The sequence below is a fragment of the Malus sylvestris genome, chromosome 5 (assembly GCF_916048215.2).
Source record: "Malus sylvestris chromosome 5, drMalSylv7.2, whole genome shotgun sequence".
Lineage (NCBI taxonomy): Eukaryota > Viridiplantae > Streptophyta > Magnoliopsida > Rosales > Rosaceae > Malus > Malus sylvestris.
The window spans coordinates 34,398,401-34,413,514 of NC_062264.1; the positions used below are offsets into that span (position 1 = coordinate 34,398,401).

The 15,114-nt window shown below is 35.6% G+C and overlaps 3 protein-coding genes across 3 annotated transcripts; 2 read left to right on the plus strand and 1 right to left on the minus strand.

The window, feature by feature from the left end:
* Positions 1-2,535: 2,535 nt before the first annotated feature.
* Positions 2,536-4,156, minus strand: LOC126620721 (BAHD acyltransferase At5g47980-like). The gene has a single exon (XM_050288986.1). It carries the CDS (start codon positions 4,076-4,078, stop codon positions 2,702-2,704), a length of 1,377 nt encoding a protein of 458 aa, XP_050144943.1. The 5' UTR covers positions 4,079-4,156; the 3' UTR covers positions 2,536-2,701.
* A 1,789-nt stretch (positions 4,157-5,945) lies between these two features.
* On the plus strand, positions 5,946-12,040 carry LOC126623567 (T-complex protein 1 subunit gamma-like). The gene is made up of 13 exons (XM_050292481.1): positions 5,946-6,106; positions 6,306-6,367; positions 6,970-7,042; positions 7,355-7,422; positions 7,617-7,686; positions 8,562-8,630; positions 8,775-8,846; positions 9,374-9,447; positions 10,058-10,720; positions 10,805-10,930; positions 11,127-11,231; positions 11,338-11,412; positions 11,659-12,040. Exons 1-13 carry the CDS (start codon positions 6,082-6,084, stop codon positions 11,845-11,847), a joined length of 1,671 nt encoding a protein of 556 aa, XP_050148438.1. The 5' UTR covers positions 5,946-6,081; the 3' UTR covers positions 11,848-12,040.
* Positions 12,041-13,279: 1,239 nt separating this feature from the next.
* Positions 13,280-13,818, plus strand: LOC126623568 (SEED MATURATION PROTEIN 1-like). The gene has a single exon (XM_050292482.1). The coding sequence runs from the start codon at positions 13,341-13,343 to the stop codon at positions 13,653-13,655; it is 315 nt and encodes a 104-aa protein (XP_050148439.1). The 5' UTR covers positions 13,280-13,340; the 3' UTR covers positions 13,656-13,818.
* The last annotated feature ends 1,296 nt before the right edge of the window (positions 13,819-15,114 follow it).

The window sequence follows — 15,114 nt, forward strand, 5'->3', positions numbered from 1 at the left end:
CAATTTTGTCCAATATCAAGGAGGAAGAAATTTGCATCCACAGTTATGAAAATGAACAGTGTGATACATTGCTCTCGTTCCATTTTGATTTCTAGCAAATGTCGTTTTTGCTTATTTATAACACGTTATCAGCACGACTATCTAATCCTAACAATTTTCATTTCCTTCGCCGAAAAATGTTTCCTCCAAAATTTTACTATTCATCTTCCTTCTCTTCCACACCTGCTTTGTGATCCCTTTCCACCACCATGAAAAGCTGCTACCATCATGCCTTCTACTAGTCCTCAATTTAATAATTACTTATATTTTTTATTTCTTATTTTGTGTAGCCTTATTACTAACATAATGTTTATTTATGTTAATTTTACTGCAATTTTAGATGATGCGGTATAATCACCCATCTTGTACTGCATATATATTTTTCTTGCAATTTTAGATGATGCAATATAATCACCCCCATCTTGCACTGCATATTCAATTTTCTTGCTACTTTAATGGTGCGGCATAATCACTCATTCTACACTACATTATTTAAACTAGAGTGGTGCGGTACAATCGCTTTCCTCGTTAATTTTCTTTATTTTTTGTAGTAATACTTGATATTGTTGGCAGTGCATGTGTATTGAGTATTACTAACTACCTAATAATTTTTAATTAATGTCTAAATTATGTTAATCTCAAGTTTAAAGTTTCGAGTACTTATCATTTTGGCTTGAAATTCAAAAATGAAATTCAAAAATAAAAATTTTATAAGAATAAAAAGTTCTAACACTATATTTCCTTGAAATTTATATTATTACAAGTTCTTACATATCTCATTTTTCTTTTAGAACAAAAAGTGGCGAAGTTGGCAAACCCTGCCTTCAACCCATCAGATTGACACCGTCATCACCCCCTATGCGCATAAAGACTAAAATACCCCAAGATTCTGTCCGTCAGGTTTGGATTGAACCAGGCAAAAGGATAATTTTCCCTAACCCCACTCTAGGCCCAAACACAGCAGCTCAAGCCCATTGTTTTCTATGAAGCAGAGCCCAAAACAAAAGATCCAGTGGCAAACGGTTATTAATTCAAATTGAAGCTCTAATCCATACCCGGGATGAATAGTGCAATTGAAAATTCAACGTCGGACTATAGCAATGAGTGAGATGCTTCTAATTGCTTGAATATGAATTTTATATTCATATACTTATGGGGCTACATAAGTATAAAGGTCGTATCCAGTCCATAAGGCTCCCGCTCCCAGATTCTGCATAAAACGGGAGCCTTGTGTATTGAGTACGACCTTTATACTTATGGGACTACATGCCTCACTTTCATACTAGACGAGAACTAAATATCAATGGACTAATGTCCCGTTCTTGTTATAAGGGTCTCGTAATCACATATAATTAAATGACATACTAAGTAATTAAATTCATAATGCTCTACTGGAGATTGAGGATATAGATGGTCGCATATTATTAAGTATATGGTTTGTAATTTAATTAACATGTCGTGTAGTGGTCCACTACATATTTAAATGAGTGAGTAATGAATATTCATGTGTTGATGTAAAGTCGTTTTCAAGATAGAATGCAGTCCGTATGTATGATGAATAAATCGGAAGAATGATGCTATTTATGATCTGTGAAGTAATAAGGATTAATGATAAGATAAGGCAATAAAAACGACATATCTCTCGTAGATTTTACAGGGATGTAAATGTGTAATTCTCAGATGTTGATAAAAATAACAATAACAAAAAAAAGATAAAAATAACAAAAAAGAGGGGAGAAATGGGACATTGGTGGTCACGAACAACTTCAAACAGCAAACATGAAAAAGAACGGAGGCAAATTGTCTGCCCTCCTGTTACCGTGCCTTTCTCATCCCTTTCTATTTGTACGGTCACGGTTAAGCCACGTCAACATTTTATATTGATTTTTTAATAGAGATAATAAGACAAAAAACAATAAGAATATAAAATGTTGACGTAGTTTAACTGTGACCGCACAAATAGGAGAGGATGAGAAGGGCACGGTATCAAGGGCAGACAAACACTTCATATTTTTGTTGAACCTTTGCAAATGGACGAAAATTATCCTCCTATAACATTCCCTAACAACCCTCTGTACAAAACCCAATCTTATATCATCAACTGGGCACTCACCGGTTGTCGGCCGGATAATATGCTTTGCCCCTGAAACCGAAACATGGTTCAAGCTCCCCTACTTGTAAACATACCCCAGCAACCTCTCTCCCCAGTTTCCAAACTTTATGGTCCGCCACCAGAAACTTGAAATTTGATGAGCTAAATCTCACGTAAAAAGTAAAAATTTAAGAGAGACAGAGTGAGACAATAAAAAAGGTGAAAAAGGTGGATGCCATCTAGATGATGTGTGAATGGTGGCTATGATCGAGGTATGGAGGGTGGGGAAGGGAAAAATGGTTTTTCTTTCATGTTCTGGATAAGTGCTTCCTTACAAAGCACAAAGCAGGTGCTTTGAGAAAGCACTTCTATGACTCAAAAACACTAGTTTTAACCCTTACCAATTTGAAACATGTCTGAATTCATTTAGTGAAAGCACTAGTTTTAGACTTTATTTTTGGTACAACCTAGCGTACAAGCATCAATACAATGAGTGATCAACCAACCTCATCCAATACTCATCTAAGAAATTAAGCGCTAGAGAAGGTTCTTTTGTGGGGGGATTACAAATTAAATTACAGATGGATTCAAAGATGCATATTCAAGCAGCTCCTCATTGCTTTCAAATATGGCCATGTCTTCTTCGTTGAAAGTTAAGGACCCTTCTATTCCATCGCCATCTCTTGCATCCAGTAAGACAATTGAATTCTTGGAACCAACACAAGAAATGAAGACCCATGATGGCTTTCCCCAACCAAAATTGGATTCGTATAGCGGAAACCTGCACCAACTGGTGGAACTATAGCTGTCTGTATCATCCTTTTTCATAATGAGGTTCACATTCTCCATGAAAAGTTGACAGAATTCCTCCCCTCTAACTCCATTTCTATATTTTTCTTTAAATTCCTCAATGCCCTTCCTCAGTATAGTAACCAAGCTTTGAAGATCATGATCATGTGCTTCACTGCTAGATTCTTCCGTCTTTGATGCAACCAACCCCACAACATTCCCTAGCAAATCTTTATCTGCCAAGGTCTGCGCAAGTACTTTCCTCATGTTCACTGTTTGACACCATGAAGAGGGCCTTACTGAACCCAAGTTCGATCTTGACGCTTCCTTTGCACATTTCCAAATGAGTGCGGACACTACTTCAACTCGTGTTGGATTTGGCACGCTGGCACTGGCAGCTTCGGACTTGAGAGCAGCAATCTTTGAGCCATCAAACACAAATCTCCTTGTCGTACACCTTTCTTTAATATCAAATTTCATGTCACTAGTTGGAGTTGGCGCTGGCGGTGAGTTTAGGAAATCTAGTGGTGGGAAAAGAGAAGATGCAGCCCCAAATGCTACAAGAGGCACCACATCAATAGTTCTTGGCGAGCCGAGTGCAATTGCAGCCCAGCGATTAATGAATTTACTGAGTGTGGAAACATCCGCCACCTTATGCGAAATATTGACTCCGATTGCCAATCCACCGCATTCGAAGAAATTGGCCTGGACTTGTAGAAGATGACTTGTATGATCATTTGGAAGCAATTTCCCTAGCATTCCAAGATCTGGTTTGTCAAAAATCTTTGACATGGGACAGTTGACTTGGGCTTCAAGAAACACAGCCCCCTGGTCATTGCAACAGATTGAATCATTAAACTGGAAACTTCCTGCAAAGGGATAGAAGAGAGTGAGGGCTTCAGATAAAGATGTCTTTAGAAGCTTGGATCTTTCCGCAACCAAAGATCGGTGATCGATATCATTGACCTCAAAATCATCACCGTTGTTGCAGATGGGGTAGAAGAGAAGTAGTGGGATATAAATTGGAGGAACAAGCTGATCAAAAAATGAGAGGTTATTGGTAGTTTTGAGGTGCGGAGGGGTTGGACAGGATGGACGAATTGTTTCCTTGTGAATGACTTCGACCTTCACGTCAGAAGCCATGATCTTGCTCCCCATTTAATTTCATCACAAATTTAAGAACCCTCCATTTAAAGACCCAGATTCACCTCACAACAACTGCTCCTAGGCAGGAAAAGTCAACTTTATTCAGTTATTAATTCATTGTATCTGAATCTTCAACTGAGCTAATCTCTAAGAAATATTAGCAAAGCTCGGAAAGTTCCTCGGGTTGAATATATATAGAGATAGTTCTCGGGTTGAATGTTGACCAAGAAATACAAATACACAAGCTAGCAGTCAATGGTTGTGCACTATATCCCTCATTTCCACGAAGCATCGTCCACTAATTATTTAATAGTCAAATAGAAGAATATAAAATCGAAATGACCCGGAAACCACACGAAGTATGTTTGTGCTGCTCAGAGGCGGCGCTGAGGGGGAGCGAAAGGTGCAATCGCACAGGGCCCCAAATTTGAAGGGTCCCAAAAAAATTTTGGTATCTTATATTTATATGTAATAATGTTATATATTAAAAAAATGCTTTTATTAGCACTTTAAAATCTTATAGTGCACTTTTATAAGTATAAATTTTTTTCCTTTCTAAATATAAAAATTTGAAATGCACAATGAGATATTAGGAGTGTTAATAACAACACCTTAAAAAATGATTTTCTTTTCAATTTTATTAATTATATAATAATGCTATATATTCAAGTGAAACTCTAAAGTTAGAGTTTTTGAAGTTTTTTCTTTCTTTATTTGGTTGCTTAAGATTGAACTGTTTTTTATTATTTAGTGAAGATTATGTTTATAACTTTTACTTATTTAATGACACTTGTAAACTTACAATCAATGAGTCCTAAAGGTTGTTTTGATTTAAGTTATTATTTTCTAGTACCAATATATTGTCATACTTAAAAAAAAATATATCTTAAAAATGGGCCCTTTTATAAATTTCGCACAGGGCCCCCGAAATCTCAGAGACGGCCCTGGTGCTGCTTCATCTTAGTTTGAGTTACACCCGATAAGTTGCTCTGGGGTTTTCACTAGTATTTAAAAGGAGACGCTATATGTGAATTAACCGAAGCTCAGGTTTCATTTATGTACCATGATCCCTGTTAAGTTCGAATCTTCCCTTTACTTATTAAAAGAAAAAATAGGATTGTTATGAATCCCAGAATTTATCTACGTGCTATTAGCTAGTTCAACCCTTCAAATTTTAGGCAATACACGCAAATAAGAGTTCCTCTATGAACCAAATCAAGCAAATTTTGCTCGGGTCCTTCGCAAAGTTGAAGAACGTGGCTTTCAGGGCATGATAGGGTCATTAGATTGCATGCATTGACAGTAAAAGAACTGTCCTACTGGAAGGCAAGGAGGATTTAGCAAAAGATCGAGAAAGCGAACTACTGTGTTAGAGGCGATTGCCTCGTTTGACACATGAATCTGACATGCTTTATTTAGAGTCTCATGATCCCAAAATGATATTACAATACTCGGGCGTTCATCCCTCTTTACTAACTTGACAGAGGTAAATCACCTCAACTGGATTACTACATCAACGGGCGTCAGTACAATATAGGATATTACCTAGTAGATGACATCTACATGAGATAGGCAAAGCTTGTCCAAATATGAGATCAATGATCTTTATAGGGATTTACAATTAAAACCGATTTTGATCATAAATACAAAGTTATGTGAATCGGCTAAAACTTTTTAATTAAGAATTCCTACTCAACTTTAGTAGCAAACTAACTAGTGTTCGTTTTCTATTAGCCATAAAAATAATAATAATAATCCGTTTTGGGCCAACCTAATTCAGCCTGAAATTTAAAAAGACTTTTAAAGCCCAATTGAGCATCGGCTCGGATCAACCGGGTCGCTCCGTCCCATTTTGCAGACCTATTTCGCACTACCAGGGTTTCGCTAAAATCTCACTTTCGGCGTTTCCCTCGCATAAAACCCTCTCCGGACTTCTCTTCTCTTCTCTTCTCTTCTTCTCCTTCGTCTTCCTTCCTCCTCACACTCCACAGTTTCACACAGATCTCGCCATCAACATGCAAGCCCCAGTGCTCGTCCTCAGTAAGCTCTCTTCCCTTCTTTCCTTTTCCCCCTTAACTTGCGGTTGCTTTGAAGTTTAGGTTTTTGAGTTGATCTTTCATTTGGGTTTCTGAAAACCTCGTTTTCTGCCTTTTTATTTTTATTTGTTATGATTTGTGTTCCTTTGAAAACCCATTTGCTTATTTTTGCTGTTTTTGCTTGTTTGAACTTATCTGAGCAGAAGATTCATTGAAGCGTGAGTCGGGGACTAAAGTACACCATGGAAATATCCAGGCATCGAAGGTGAGATTAAGGGCATTTGGGTTTACGAATCTAAAAATATTATTTTGGATTGAAATGTATCCTAAATAGTTTTGTTCGTTTAAGGGAAAATAATGGTTTTAAGTGATCAAGTCTTGGAGAGATGTTTATTTGAATCTAATTTTGTTGATGGTGTTTACTTTCGTATGTCAATCAAGTATATAAATTTGAAAAAGTCTATAAATAAGGTTTTTTTACACGTGATGTGGTATGTTGGGCTTGTTTTGGTCGATCTAGCTCAGTATTTGGTGAATGACTTACAAAATAAGATGCTGTTGTAACTTTGGGTTTTGTGAACAAGGTTAGCGAAAACTGAATTGAATTGAAATTCATCTGAAAATGTATGTTTTAGTATTTGTTTCGAATGTATTAATTTCTGGATGAGTTGCCAGGAGTGTTAACCTTCTAACTGTGAAATGTTTAGTATTTTCTTACAAAAGAATTCTAAGCATTTAGGGTCTCAGTTGTCAATGGTATTTTCTTTTCAAGAGGATATTATTATGCTTCCACTGTGGATACTTGTCAGACTATTAGCACTTAGAGTCTCATGAACGTACAAATGTTAAGCATTTTGATAATTACAGGCCGTTGCTGACATAATCCGGACAACCTTGGGTCCTCGGTCCATGCTCAAGATGCTACTTGACGCTAGTGGAGGTAATTCTTTTCTCGCAGTCTGATAAGTTTTATCGTTGTTTCTGTATTTTTGTTGAAATTGAATATAATGATTTATTTTCCCTCAGTTTTTACAACGCAGTAAGCCCTTATTTTACGTGGCGGCATGTTTGTTCCTGTGATTAAATTATTTTGAATCAAAGAAGTTCTTTAACATTTCTATTTGCAATTAAGTAAAGTTTAGATTGATGTTACGGGTGATGTAACTATTTCATGCATCTATTATCCCCATGGCTTTCGTTTGGGTCTTGATGAGTTTGCAATACACTAACATGTTACCCTTGTTTCTGACAGGAATTGTAGTGACTAATGATGGAAATGCCATTCTGCGTGAATTGGATCTTGCTCACCCAGCAGCAAAGGCATGATATTTGTCTCAAATTGTTCCTTTCTGGATTTTATTTTTGTTTAATCTTTTTGGTTCAAAAACTTCTGTTCCCCATCTAGTTTTGCATTTTCTTTCTTGTCGATCCTTTACTTTTATATGAACCCCCTTTCCTCCCTCTCATTTTCTTTGTCATTCTTACCTTTGCTCTTTTGAAAATTTTGGTGATAGTCAATGATTGAATTAAGTCGCACACAAGATGAAGAAGTAGGCGATGGAACAACATCTGTCATTGTCCTTGGTATGGTTTTAGCATTATTTACCTACATGCAACTCAAAGTTCATTTAAGGATGTAATATATACTTGTCACTTATTGGCATATATTATTGTTCAATCTTTTTATGGAGTAAAATAAATTGTCTTCAATTAATAAATAGGGGTGACTAGTAAAAGGGGAGTGCTAACAACCTGTGCACTAACCTTTGCATTTGGACCTTTTCACTTCTTCAAATGACACGTGTCATTTTTTTACACAAAAAAAGACCTTAATGCTTTTGGCTAGGAATTAATAATGAAAAATAGAAAATATAATTTCAAGGGCATCAAATGTCTTGCTTTTATGTAAAAAATGACACGTGTCAAGTGAAGAAGTGAAAAGGTTCAAGTGCAAAGATTGCTAGCATTTCTCCCTGTAAAAACCCTATAACTTCAAGTTTTAGAGAAAACCTTACAAATTCTTGTTTTCTTAGCCTTTAATGGGCTTATTGATAAATTTTAGGGCCAAAATTGAGGACAAGTCAACAAAAAAAATGTGGGCTGATTGCAAAAATGTTCCAGCATATTGAGGACTTAAAGCTATACAACAACAGAAGTTGATGACTTAAAAAATAAGTAGAATTAAAGTAGGTATTTATTGCTAACAAATGTTGTATTTGGAGGCTTAATGCTAAAATCCCTATTATGTTTGTTAAATCTATTTTGTGCTCTACATTGCATGGTATATAAGTAATTTATACAAAGATGATGGGATTAACTTGATAATAATATATATCATGGAATTTAGTAAGCTTGAGGAAGATTGTGTACTTTTCTATTTACTGAACAGGTTACAACAGTAGTATATGTGTACATGAACTTTGCTCTATGTCTTACATTTGGAATGAAATCTGGTGTAGCTGGTGAGATGCTCCATGTTGCAGAAGCATTTATTGACAAGCACTATCATCCAACTGTTATTTGCCGAGGTAAGTTGAAAGAAATAACGATAACATATTTCCTTCTGATTTTTCTTTCATGTAAAGTTTTGGATTTGATTTTGGTTTACGATTTATTCTTTTTCTAATTATTTTGTTTCGATGTTTTTTAAATTTTCTGTTTTTTCGTTGTAGCCTACAACAAAGCGCTGGAGGATGCTATTGCTGTTCTTGACAAAATAGCAATGGACATTGATGTGAAGGATCGTAAGTTCCTTTGGTTTCTTTCTACTCATCATCAAATTATATTCCTATTATTTTTGTATTGGGTCTCTTGCTCTCATTTAATCTAACTTTTGTGAGAATGTAACGGCATGCATAAGACTGAAACATAGAAATAAACTCAGGGCACTATTCCTTGTGCTCAATCAGGTTCGTGGGATTCATGTTGCAGCCGCAGATTTTGCTTAGGAAAAATTGGGGAATAGGCATAGCTTAATTTTCGTTTAGCAATTGTGGCTGTAACCTTTATTTCATCTCTGTTATGTTAGTTTCACTTAGATTGAATTAGGAATTCATATTGTGAGTGTGTTAAGGAATCAAAACAGCATAATTGGTCGGGAATGGTAGAATTTTCAGTGGCAGCTCTTGCCGATGATAACACTCATTGTTATGATTGCAAACCTGTCAGTGATTGAATATCCTGTGTGATAATAATTTACCTTGATTAACGATTATTTGAAATGCTAAGCTAGCAATTTTGGCATGTTACTTATGTATGGTTTCCATGGCAGGTGCAACAATGTTGGGGCTGGTCAAGAGTTGTATCGGTACAAAGTTCACTAGTCAGTTTGGGGATTTAATTGCTGTAAGCACTTGTTTAAATAAAGGTTTTGCATTTAGTTATTTCTTCTTGTTTATTGGTTTCCAGGTGTTATGATTCTTCATCTAGGTAAAGTGGCCTATGAAGGATATACTGACAAAAATTTAAGATTTTGTCAAGGAAAATATTTTCAAAAAAGAGTCGATACTTATTAGCTTTAGCTTTGTAGTTCAGAGAGATGAACATCATATTTAAACTAAAAGTGAGGTTTAACCATGGATTTCTAACTTTTATTCTTGACTCCAGACGTTTGTATTTTTTTCCTTTATTTATTATACAATTAAGATAAACTAACTTTGTCTATCACGTTAGAATATTTGATAGATATGCTGTGGCCTCTTTCCTGCAAGTTAACTCTATACGAACGTATTACTTTGCGTCTCTAAGTGGAAAATTACTGCATTGATTTCATAGTTTTCAACGTTATTGGTTATGTATTATGTCTTGCATTTGAATGAGCCGCCTTGCAATGAGAATCAATTACTTGGACTATTGATATTCGTTCTTCAGATCTGATTCTATCATTCTAGTGACAAATTACTATGAACTCACTCATGAGTCATGACTGACCATAAATTGGGTTGTGTTCTTGTAGGATTTAGCGCTTGATGCCACCACAATAGTCGGGGTGGACCTTGGCCAGGGTCTGCGAGAAGTGGATATCAAAAAGTACATTAAGGTTGAGAAGGTTCCTGGTGGCCAGTTGGAAGATTCAATGGTTCTGAAAGGAGTAATGTTTAACAAAGATGTTATCGCACCTGGAAAAATGAGAAGAAAGATTGTTAACCCAAGGATCATTCTTCTTGATTGTCCTCTTGAGTATAAGAAGGGCGAGAACCAAACAAATGCTGAGTTACTTAAAGAAGAAGATTGGGGAGTCCTACTAAAATTGGAAGAAGAATACATCGAGAGCCTCTGCGTGCAGATATTGAAGTTTAAGCCAGATGTGGTTATTACAGAAAAGGGGCTTAGTGACTTGGCATGCCATTACCTAAGCAAGGCTGGCGTCAGTGCAATCAGGAGGTTGCGAAAAACAGACAATAACCGAATTGCTAAGGCCTGTGGGGCAGTTATTGTTAACAGACCAGATGAATTGCAAGAGTCTGATGTTGGTACAGGGGCTGGGCTATTTGAGGTCAAGAAAATTGGTGATGAGTTTTTTGCATTCATTGTTGATTGCAAAGATCCCAAAGCATGTACTATACTCTTAAGAGGCCCTAGTAAGGATCTCTTAAATGAAGTGGAAAGAAATTTGCAGGTATGATGGTTATATTTTTTATCCCATTACGTGGAAGTAAATATCATATGTGAAATTTGTTATTTATTCATTACTTTGTTGTAGGATGCTATGTCAGTAGCAAGAAACATCCTCAAAAATCCAAAACTTGTTCCTGGTGGTGGTGCTACAGAGTTAACTGTATCTGCAACATTGAAGCAAAAGAGTTCATCTGTGGATGGTATCGAAAAGGTAAGCGCACTTTTCCTCATCTAAAAGTTTTGTATCTGTTGTGTAAACTGGTCCAAGAATCTGGAGAACTCCTCGTGAAAATAGAAAGATGAACACTAAGACGAAGAACCTCTGTTGCTTGAGTTCACATGCTTTTGACATATTGGAGATTAAGAATTAGCTGTGGCTTTACATTTGTGTTTTGATGGTAAAACAGTGGCCGTATGAAGCTGCTGCTATAGCTTTTGAGGCTATACCACGAACTTTGGCTCAGAATTGTGGTGTTAATGTGATTAGAACTATGACGGCGCTGCAGGGAAAGGTTTGAATCTTTACTGTATGGCGTTGTTCTGTTCTACTATTACTATCATTTATGTATCTCTTCTGATGCATTTTATTTTTATCTAAATTACAATTTCTTTCCATAGCATGCGAATGGTGAAAATGCATGGATTGGCATAGACGGAAACACTGGTGCAATAACTGACGTGAAAGAGAAAAAGGTGGGTGGATCTCCTTTAGTTCCATGCTTATGTTGCTCCTTTCTCTCTCTTTTTACTTCGACAATATTCGAGTTCGTTGGGCGATTGGTGCATATTTTGACAGCACCCATGTGAGGGCAGCTGCTGTAACCCTGCTTATTACTAAAATAAATGTGACTAGCTACGATTTGAGCATATCCGCGAAGTCTTGAACATCAAATTTCTAGTGTGGGTAAGGCTGTTAATTGCTTATATTTATCATGTCAGATCTGGGATGCGTACAACGTGAAGGCTCAGACCTTTAAAACAGCCATAGAATCCGCTTGCCTACTTCTCAGAATCGATGACATTGTGAGCGGGATTAAGAAGAAGCAGCCTCCTGGTTCCAAAGCTCCTTCAAAGCCTCAAGTTGAAACAGAAGGCGATGCTGATAACGAGCAAATGATACCCGAGTGAGAATCGAGAAGACGGGGGTTAGCATGCTTCTCGACGTCTTCTCGATTTGAATTTAGTTTTGCTTTCAAGAAGAAAGAGAAGGAGCATTCTGAGTTTGATGAGGATATTTTGAACCCTCGTCGCACAGTTGATCGTTGGATGTTTAAAATTGGTGACTGGTGACAGTTGGATTTTGATCTAACGGCTTAAAATATGTCGACGTTTTGTGTTTGCTTGTAGCTAACAAAAATTAATCATCTTAAGCGACCTAAAATTACACACAGCTTACAAATGAACGCACACAACACAGAATTAAGCCCACGTAGTAATGTTGTCACTAATTAGACAGTAATTAAAGATGAAGATTTGATCTTTACACATAACTAAGTCCATGTAATAATGTTATCGCTAACTAGACATAGTAATTAGTGACAGAGATTTGGTCTTTGAGGAAAGTGAGGTTGAACTCGGCCGTTCGTGAGAGATAAGGGTTTCAAAGGTGGTGGTGCATTTTTCAAGCATGATTCTTTCGAATCTGGATCCTCAACCGTGAATTGTGTTTGTACATCTTGCGATCAGTTTTTATCAGGTATTGTTTGTTTCAATTTAAAAAAAATAAAATAAAAATAATTTCTGATCGTACAATGTACAATAAATGAATATGATTCACGAATTCTTGAGATTCTCACAAAGATGATCCAGAGAGAATCCTCATTCATTCTCCCTTTTAAATTTCCTTCCTTTCCTTCCCTTCTGTCTCACTTTCTTCTGTGTCTTTCCCTTTTTCTTTTTTCTTAATAAACAAGTCAATACAAAATATTAACAATTTAATCGTGAGCTGTAACCGTTCATATAGGAGAGCCAAAAAGGAGAGAAGAATTTGGATGATAAATAGTCACTCTGTTTTGTTTCTTTTAGGCTAGTAATATTTTAGTTTAAATCCATTTATGAATACTTGCTTTCAAAGTTTAAATTCTCATCGTCTTTAGTCTTGTCTGTTTGAATTAGTCACCATAATATCAAAAAAATAAAAAGTAAGAAAAAAGGTGTTCACTTAGATTATAACACTTACCAAAAATCAAAATAACTCAAATTTTCATTTCTCATAAGTAAATACGTCGGGCGCCACATCACTATGTCAAATGGAAAGAGCAAACAAGAACTTCCATGGTACATTGACTTAGTACACAGTAGAGTTCTGAATCAATAATACAATGTTATATGAAGAAAAACTTACTTATTATATTATATCTGATTCAATAATACAATGTTATGTCAAGAAAAACTTATAATAGTATAACATTGTTTGCACAAACGCAATACTAATAGTATACTCGTGTCGTAAAAATTCTTCGCCGAAACAAAAACACCACGTGTTAAGTTGAATTGTATAGCTGTCACACTCATCTTAAGCCAATCTGCCACGTACTGATACAAAACACGCTTATATCAGAACCGACTCATGCATTTCTCATGCGGTTCAGTCTGAGCCCTAGATAGACAGAAGTGAAAGAATGTCAAAGAGCAAGGACGACATAAAGTATGCGACTTCGCAGGCGAGGCTTGATGAAGACGAAGCTGTGAGGACTGCGTACAAGCATGGGACTCCTCTTGAGGGAGGCAAGATTGCCGAGTCGGAGCCTGTCGATCTCTTCTCCGGCGCTCGTAACATTCCCAATGCTCAGCCTCGTGATGAAGATTCTAGCAATGATCGATCCCAGATGCAGCAGCATAAACCCGATCTTACGAAACGAGAAGGCGGCCCGGGATCTGCTGCTGATAGTGCTAAATTTCCCAAGAAAACTCCTCCTGCTCTTAGTACTAAGTAGATAGATGCATGTTTATTCCAATTTTTTTTTCTTTAATTTTCTCCTCATATTTTTCTGCACCCCCTTTAAGCTCTTAATTTTGATAAAGCATGAAAGCTCTTAATTTTTCCTTCCCTTTCTGAGCATGATTTTGGACTAAAAGTAAAGAAAAACAAAAGGCTAAAGAAATGAAATTCTGAAGAGGATGAAATTGTCCGAGATTGGATATGAATATTTTTGGTAAAGATCTTGGACAATTTTTTATAACCAACATTGACAAAGACCATGAAGGAAGTTGTTTTCCTACCATATATAAATAAAATTTTGTAAATAAAATACTAAACGTTCCACAATATTGATACTTTGGAGACAATCTGACGCAAGACTTTGGAGACAATTTGACGACGTAAAATATGGGTTGAATTCGTGGACGAAGCTAGAAATATTTTTTTAGAAAATTTTATTTTAATTTCTAAATAAGATTACTTTTTCAATAATACCGTATGTAAAATTAAAAATTAAAAATAGTCTTCCATGTCAGATTATAGTATTCCATGTCACATTTAATCATTTTTTAATAAATTTATTGTATTTTTAGTTTCCCTATTTACCCTTATTACTCTCTTAAAACCAATTAGAGAAATAAATATATAATTAATTTTTCAAGAATGCTTAATTAACTAGATTCATAATTAACGTGTTTGTTATAACATAAATTTCCATGTGTTATTCCAATCAAAGAACCCAGAAAATTCAGAAACCATTATCAAACAAAAAAAGCCATAAAACTTACAAACCAAAAATCTCGTTGTATTCGGAAGAAAGAAGAAAAAGGGGTTTTGATGCCAAATTGACGGTGAATCCAGAGATAAATGAAAAAATATACAAATTGAGAAAATAGAATGTGAAATCACAACTTAATTGACCGTACCAAATTAATCGGACATACACTATATAGTACCTAACCGACCATACCGAATGGATAAGACCTAATTGATAGTACCTAAATGATTAAGGTGCATTCATATAGGTACTATGATTTAGGTTCATTCATATAAGTAGCATGATTTAGGTGCATTCATATAGGTACCATGGTTTAGGTGCATTCATATAAGTACCATGGTTTAGGTGCATTTGACTTGGTACTATGATTTATGTGCATTCGACTAGGTTATATGATTTAAGCACATTAGGACATGGTTTAGGTGCATTCGATTATGTAAAATATATGATTTGGCTATTTATATTTCCTCTATGCTTTGAATGGTGATAATGAATAATTTGAATTAGGTATTTGTTAATTCTTGTAACATATCACTAATATTTTTTTGAATTATGTTTATCATTTTAGAAAGTCAGACAATAATCAATGCCAAAAAATATGGAGCAAATTAAAATCAAATATTTAATAGGGGCATTATAGGAACCAAAAAAACGCATTAAATATTTAAAAACAAGAAAATATAAATTTTAATATTTA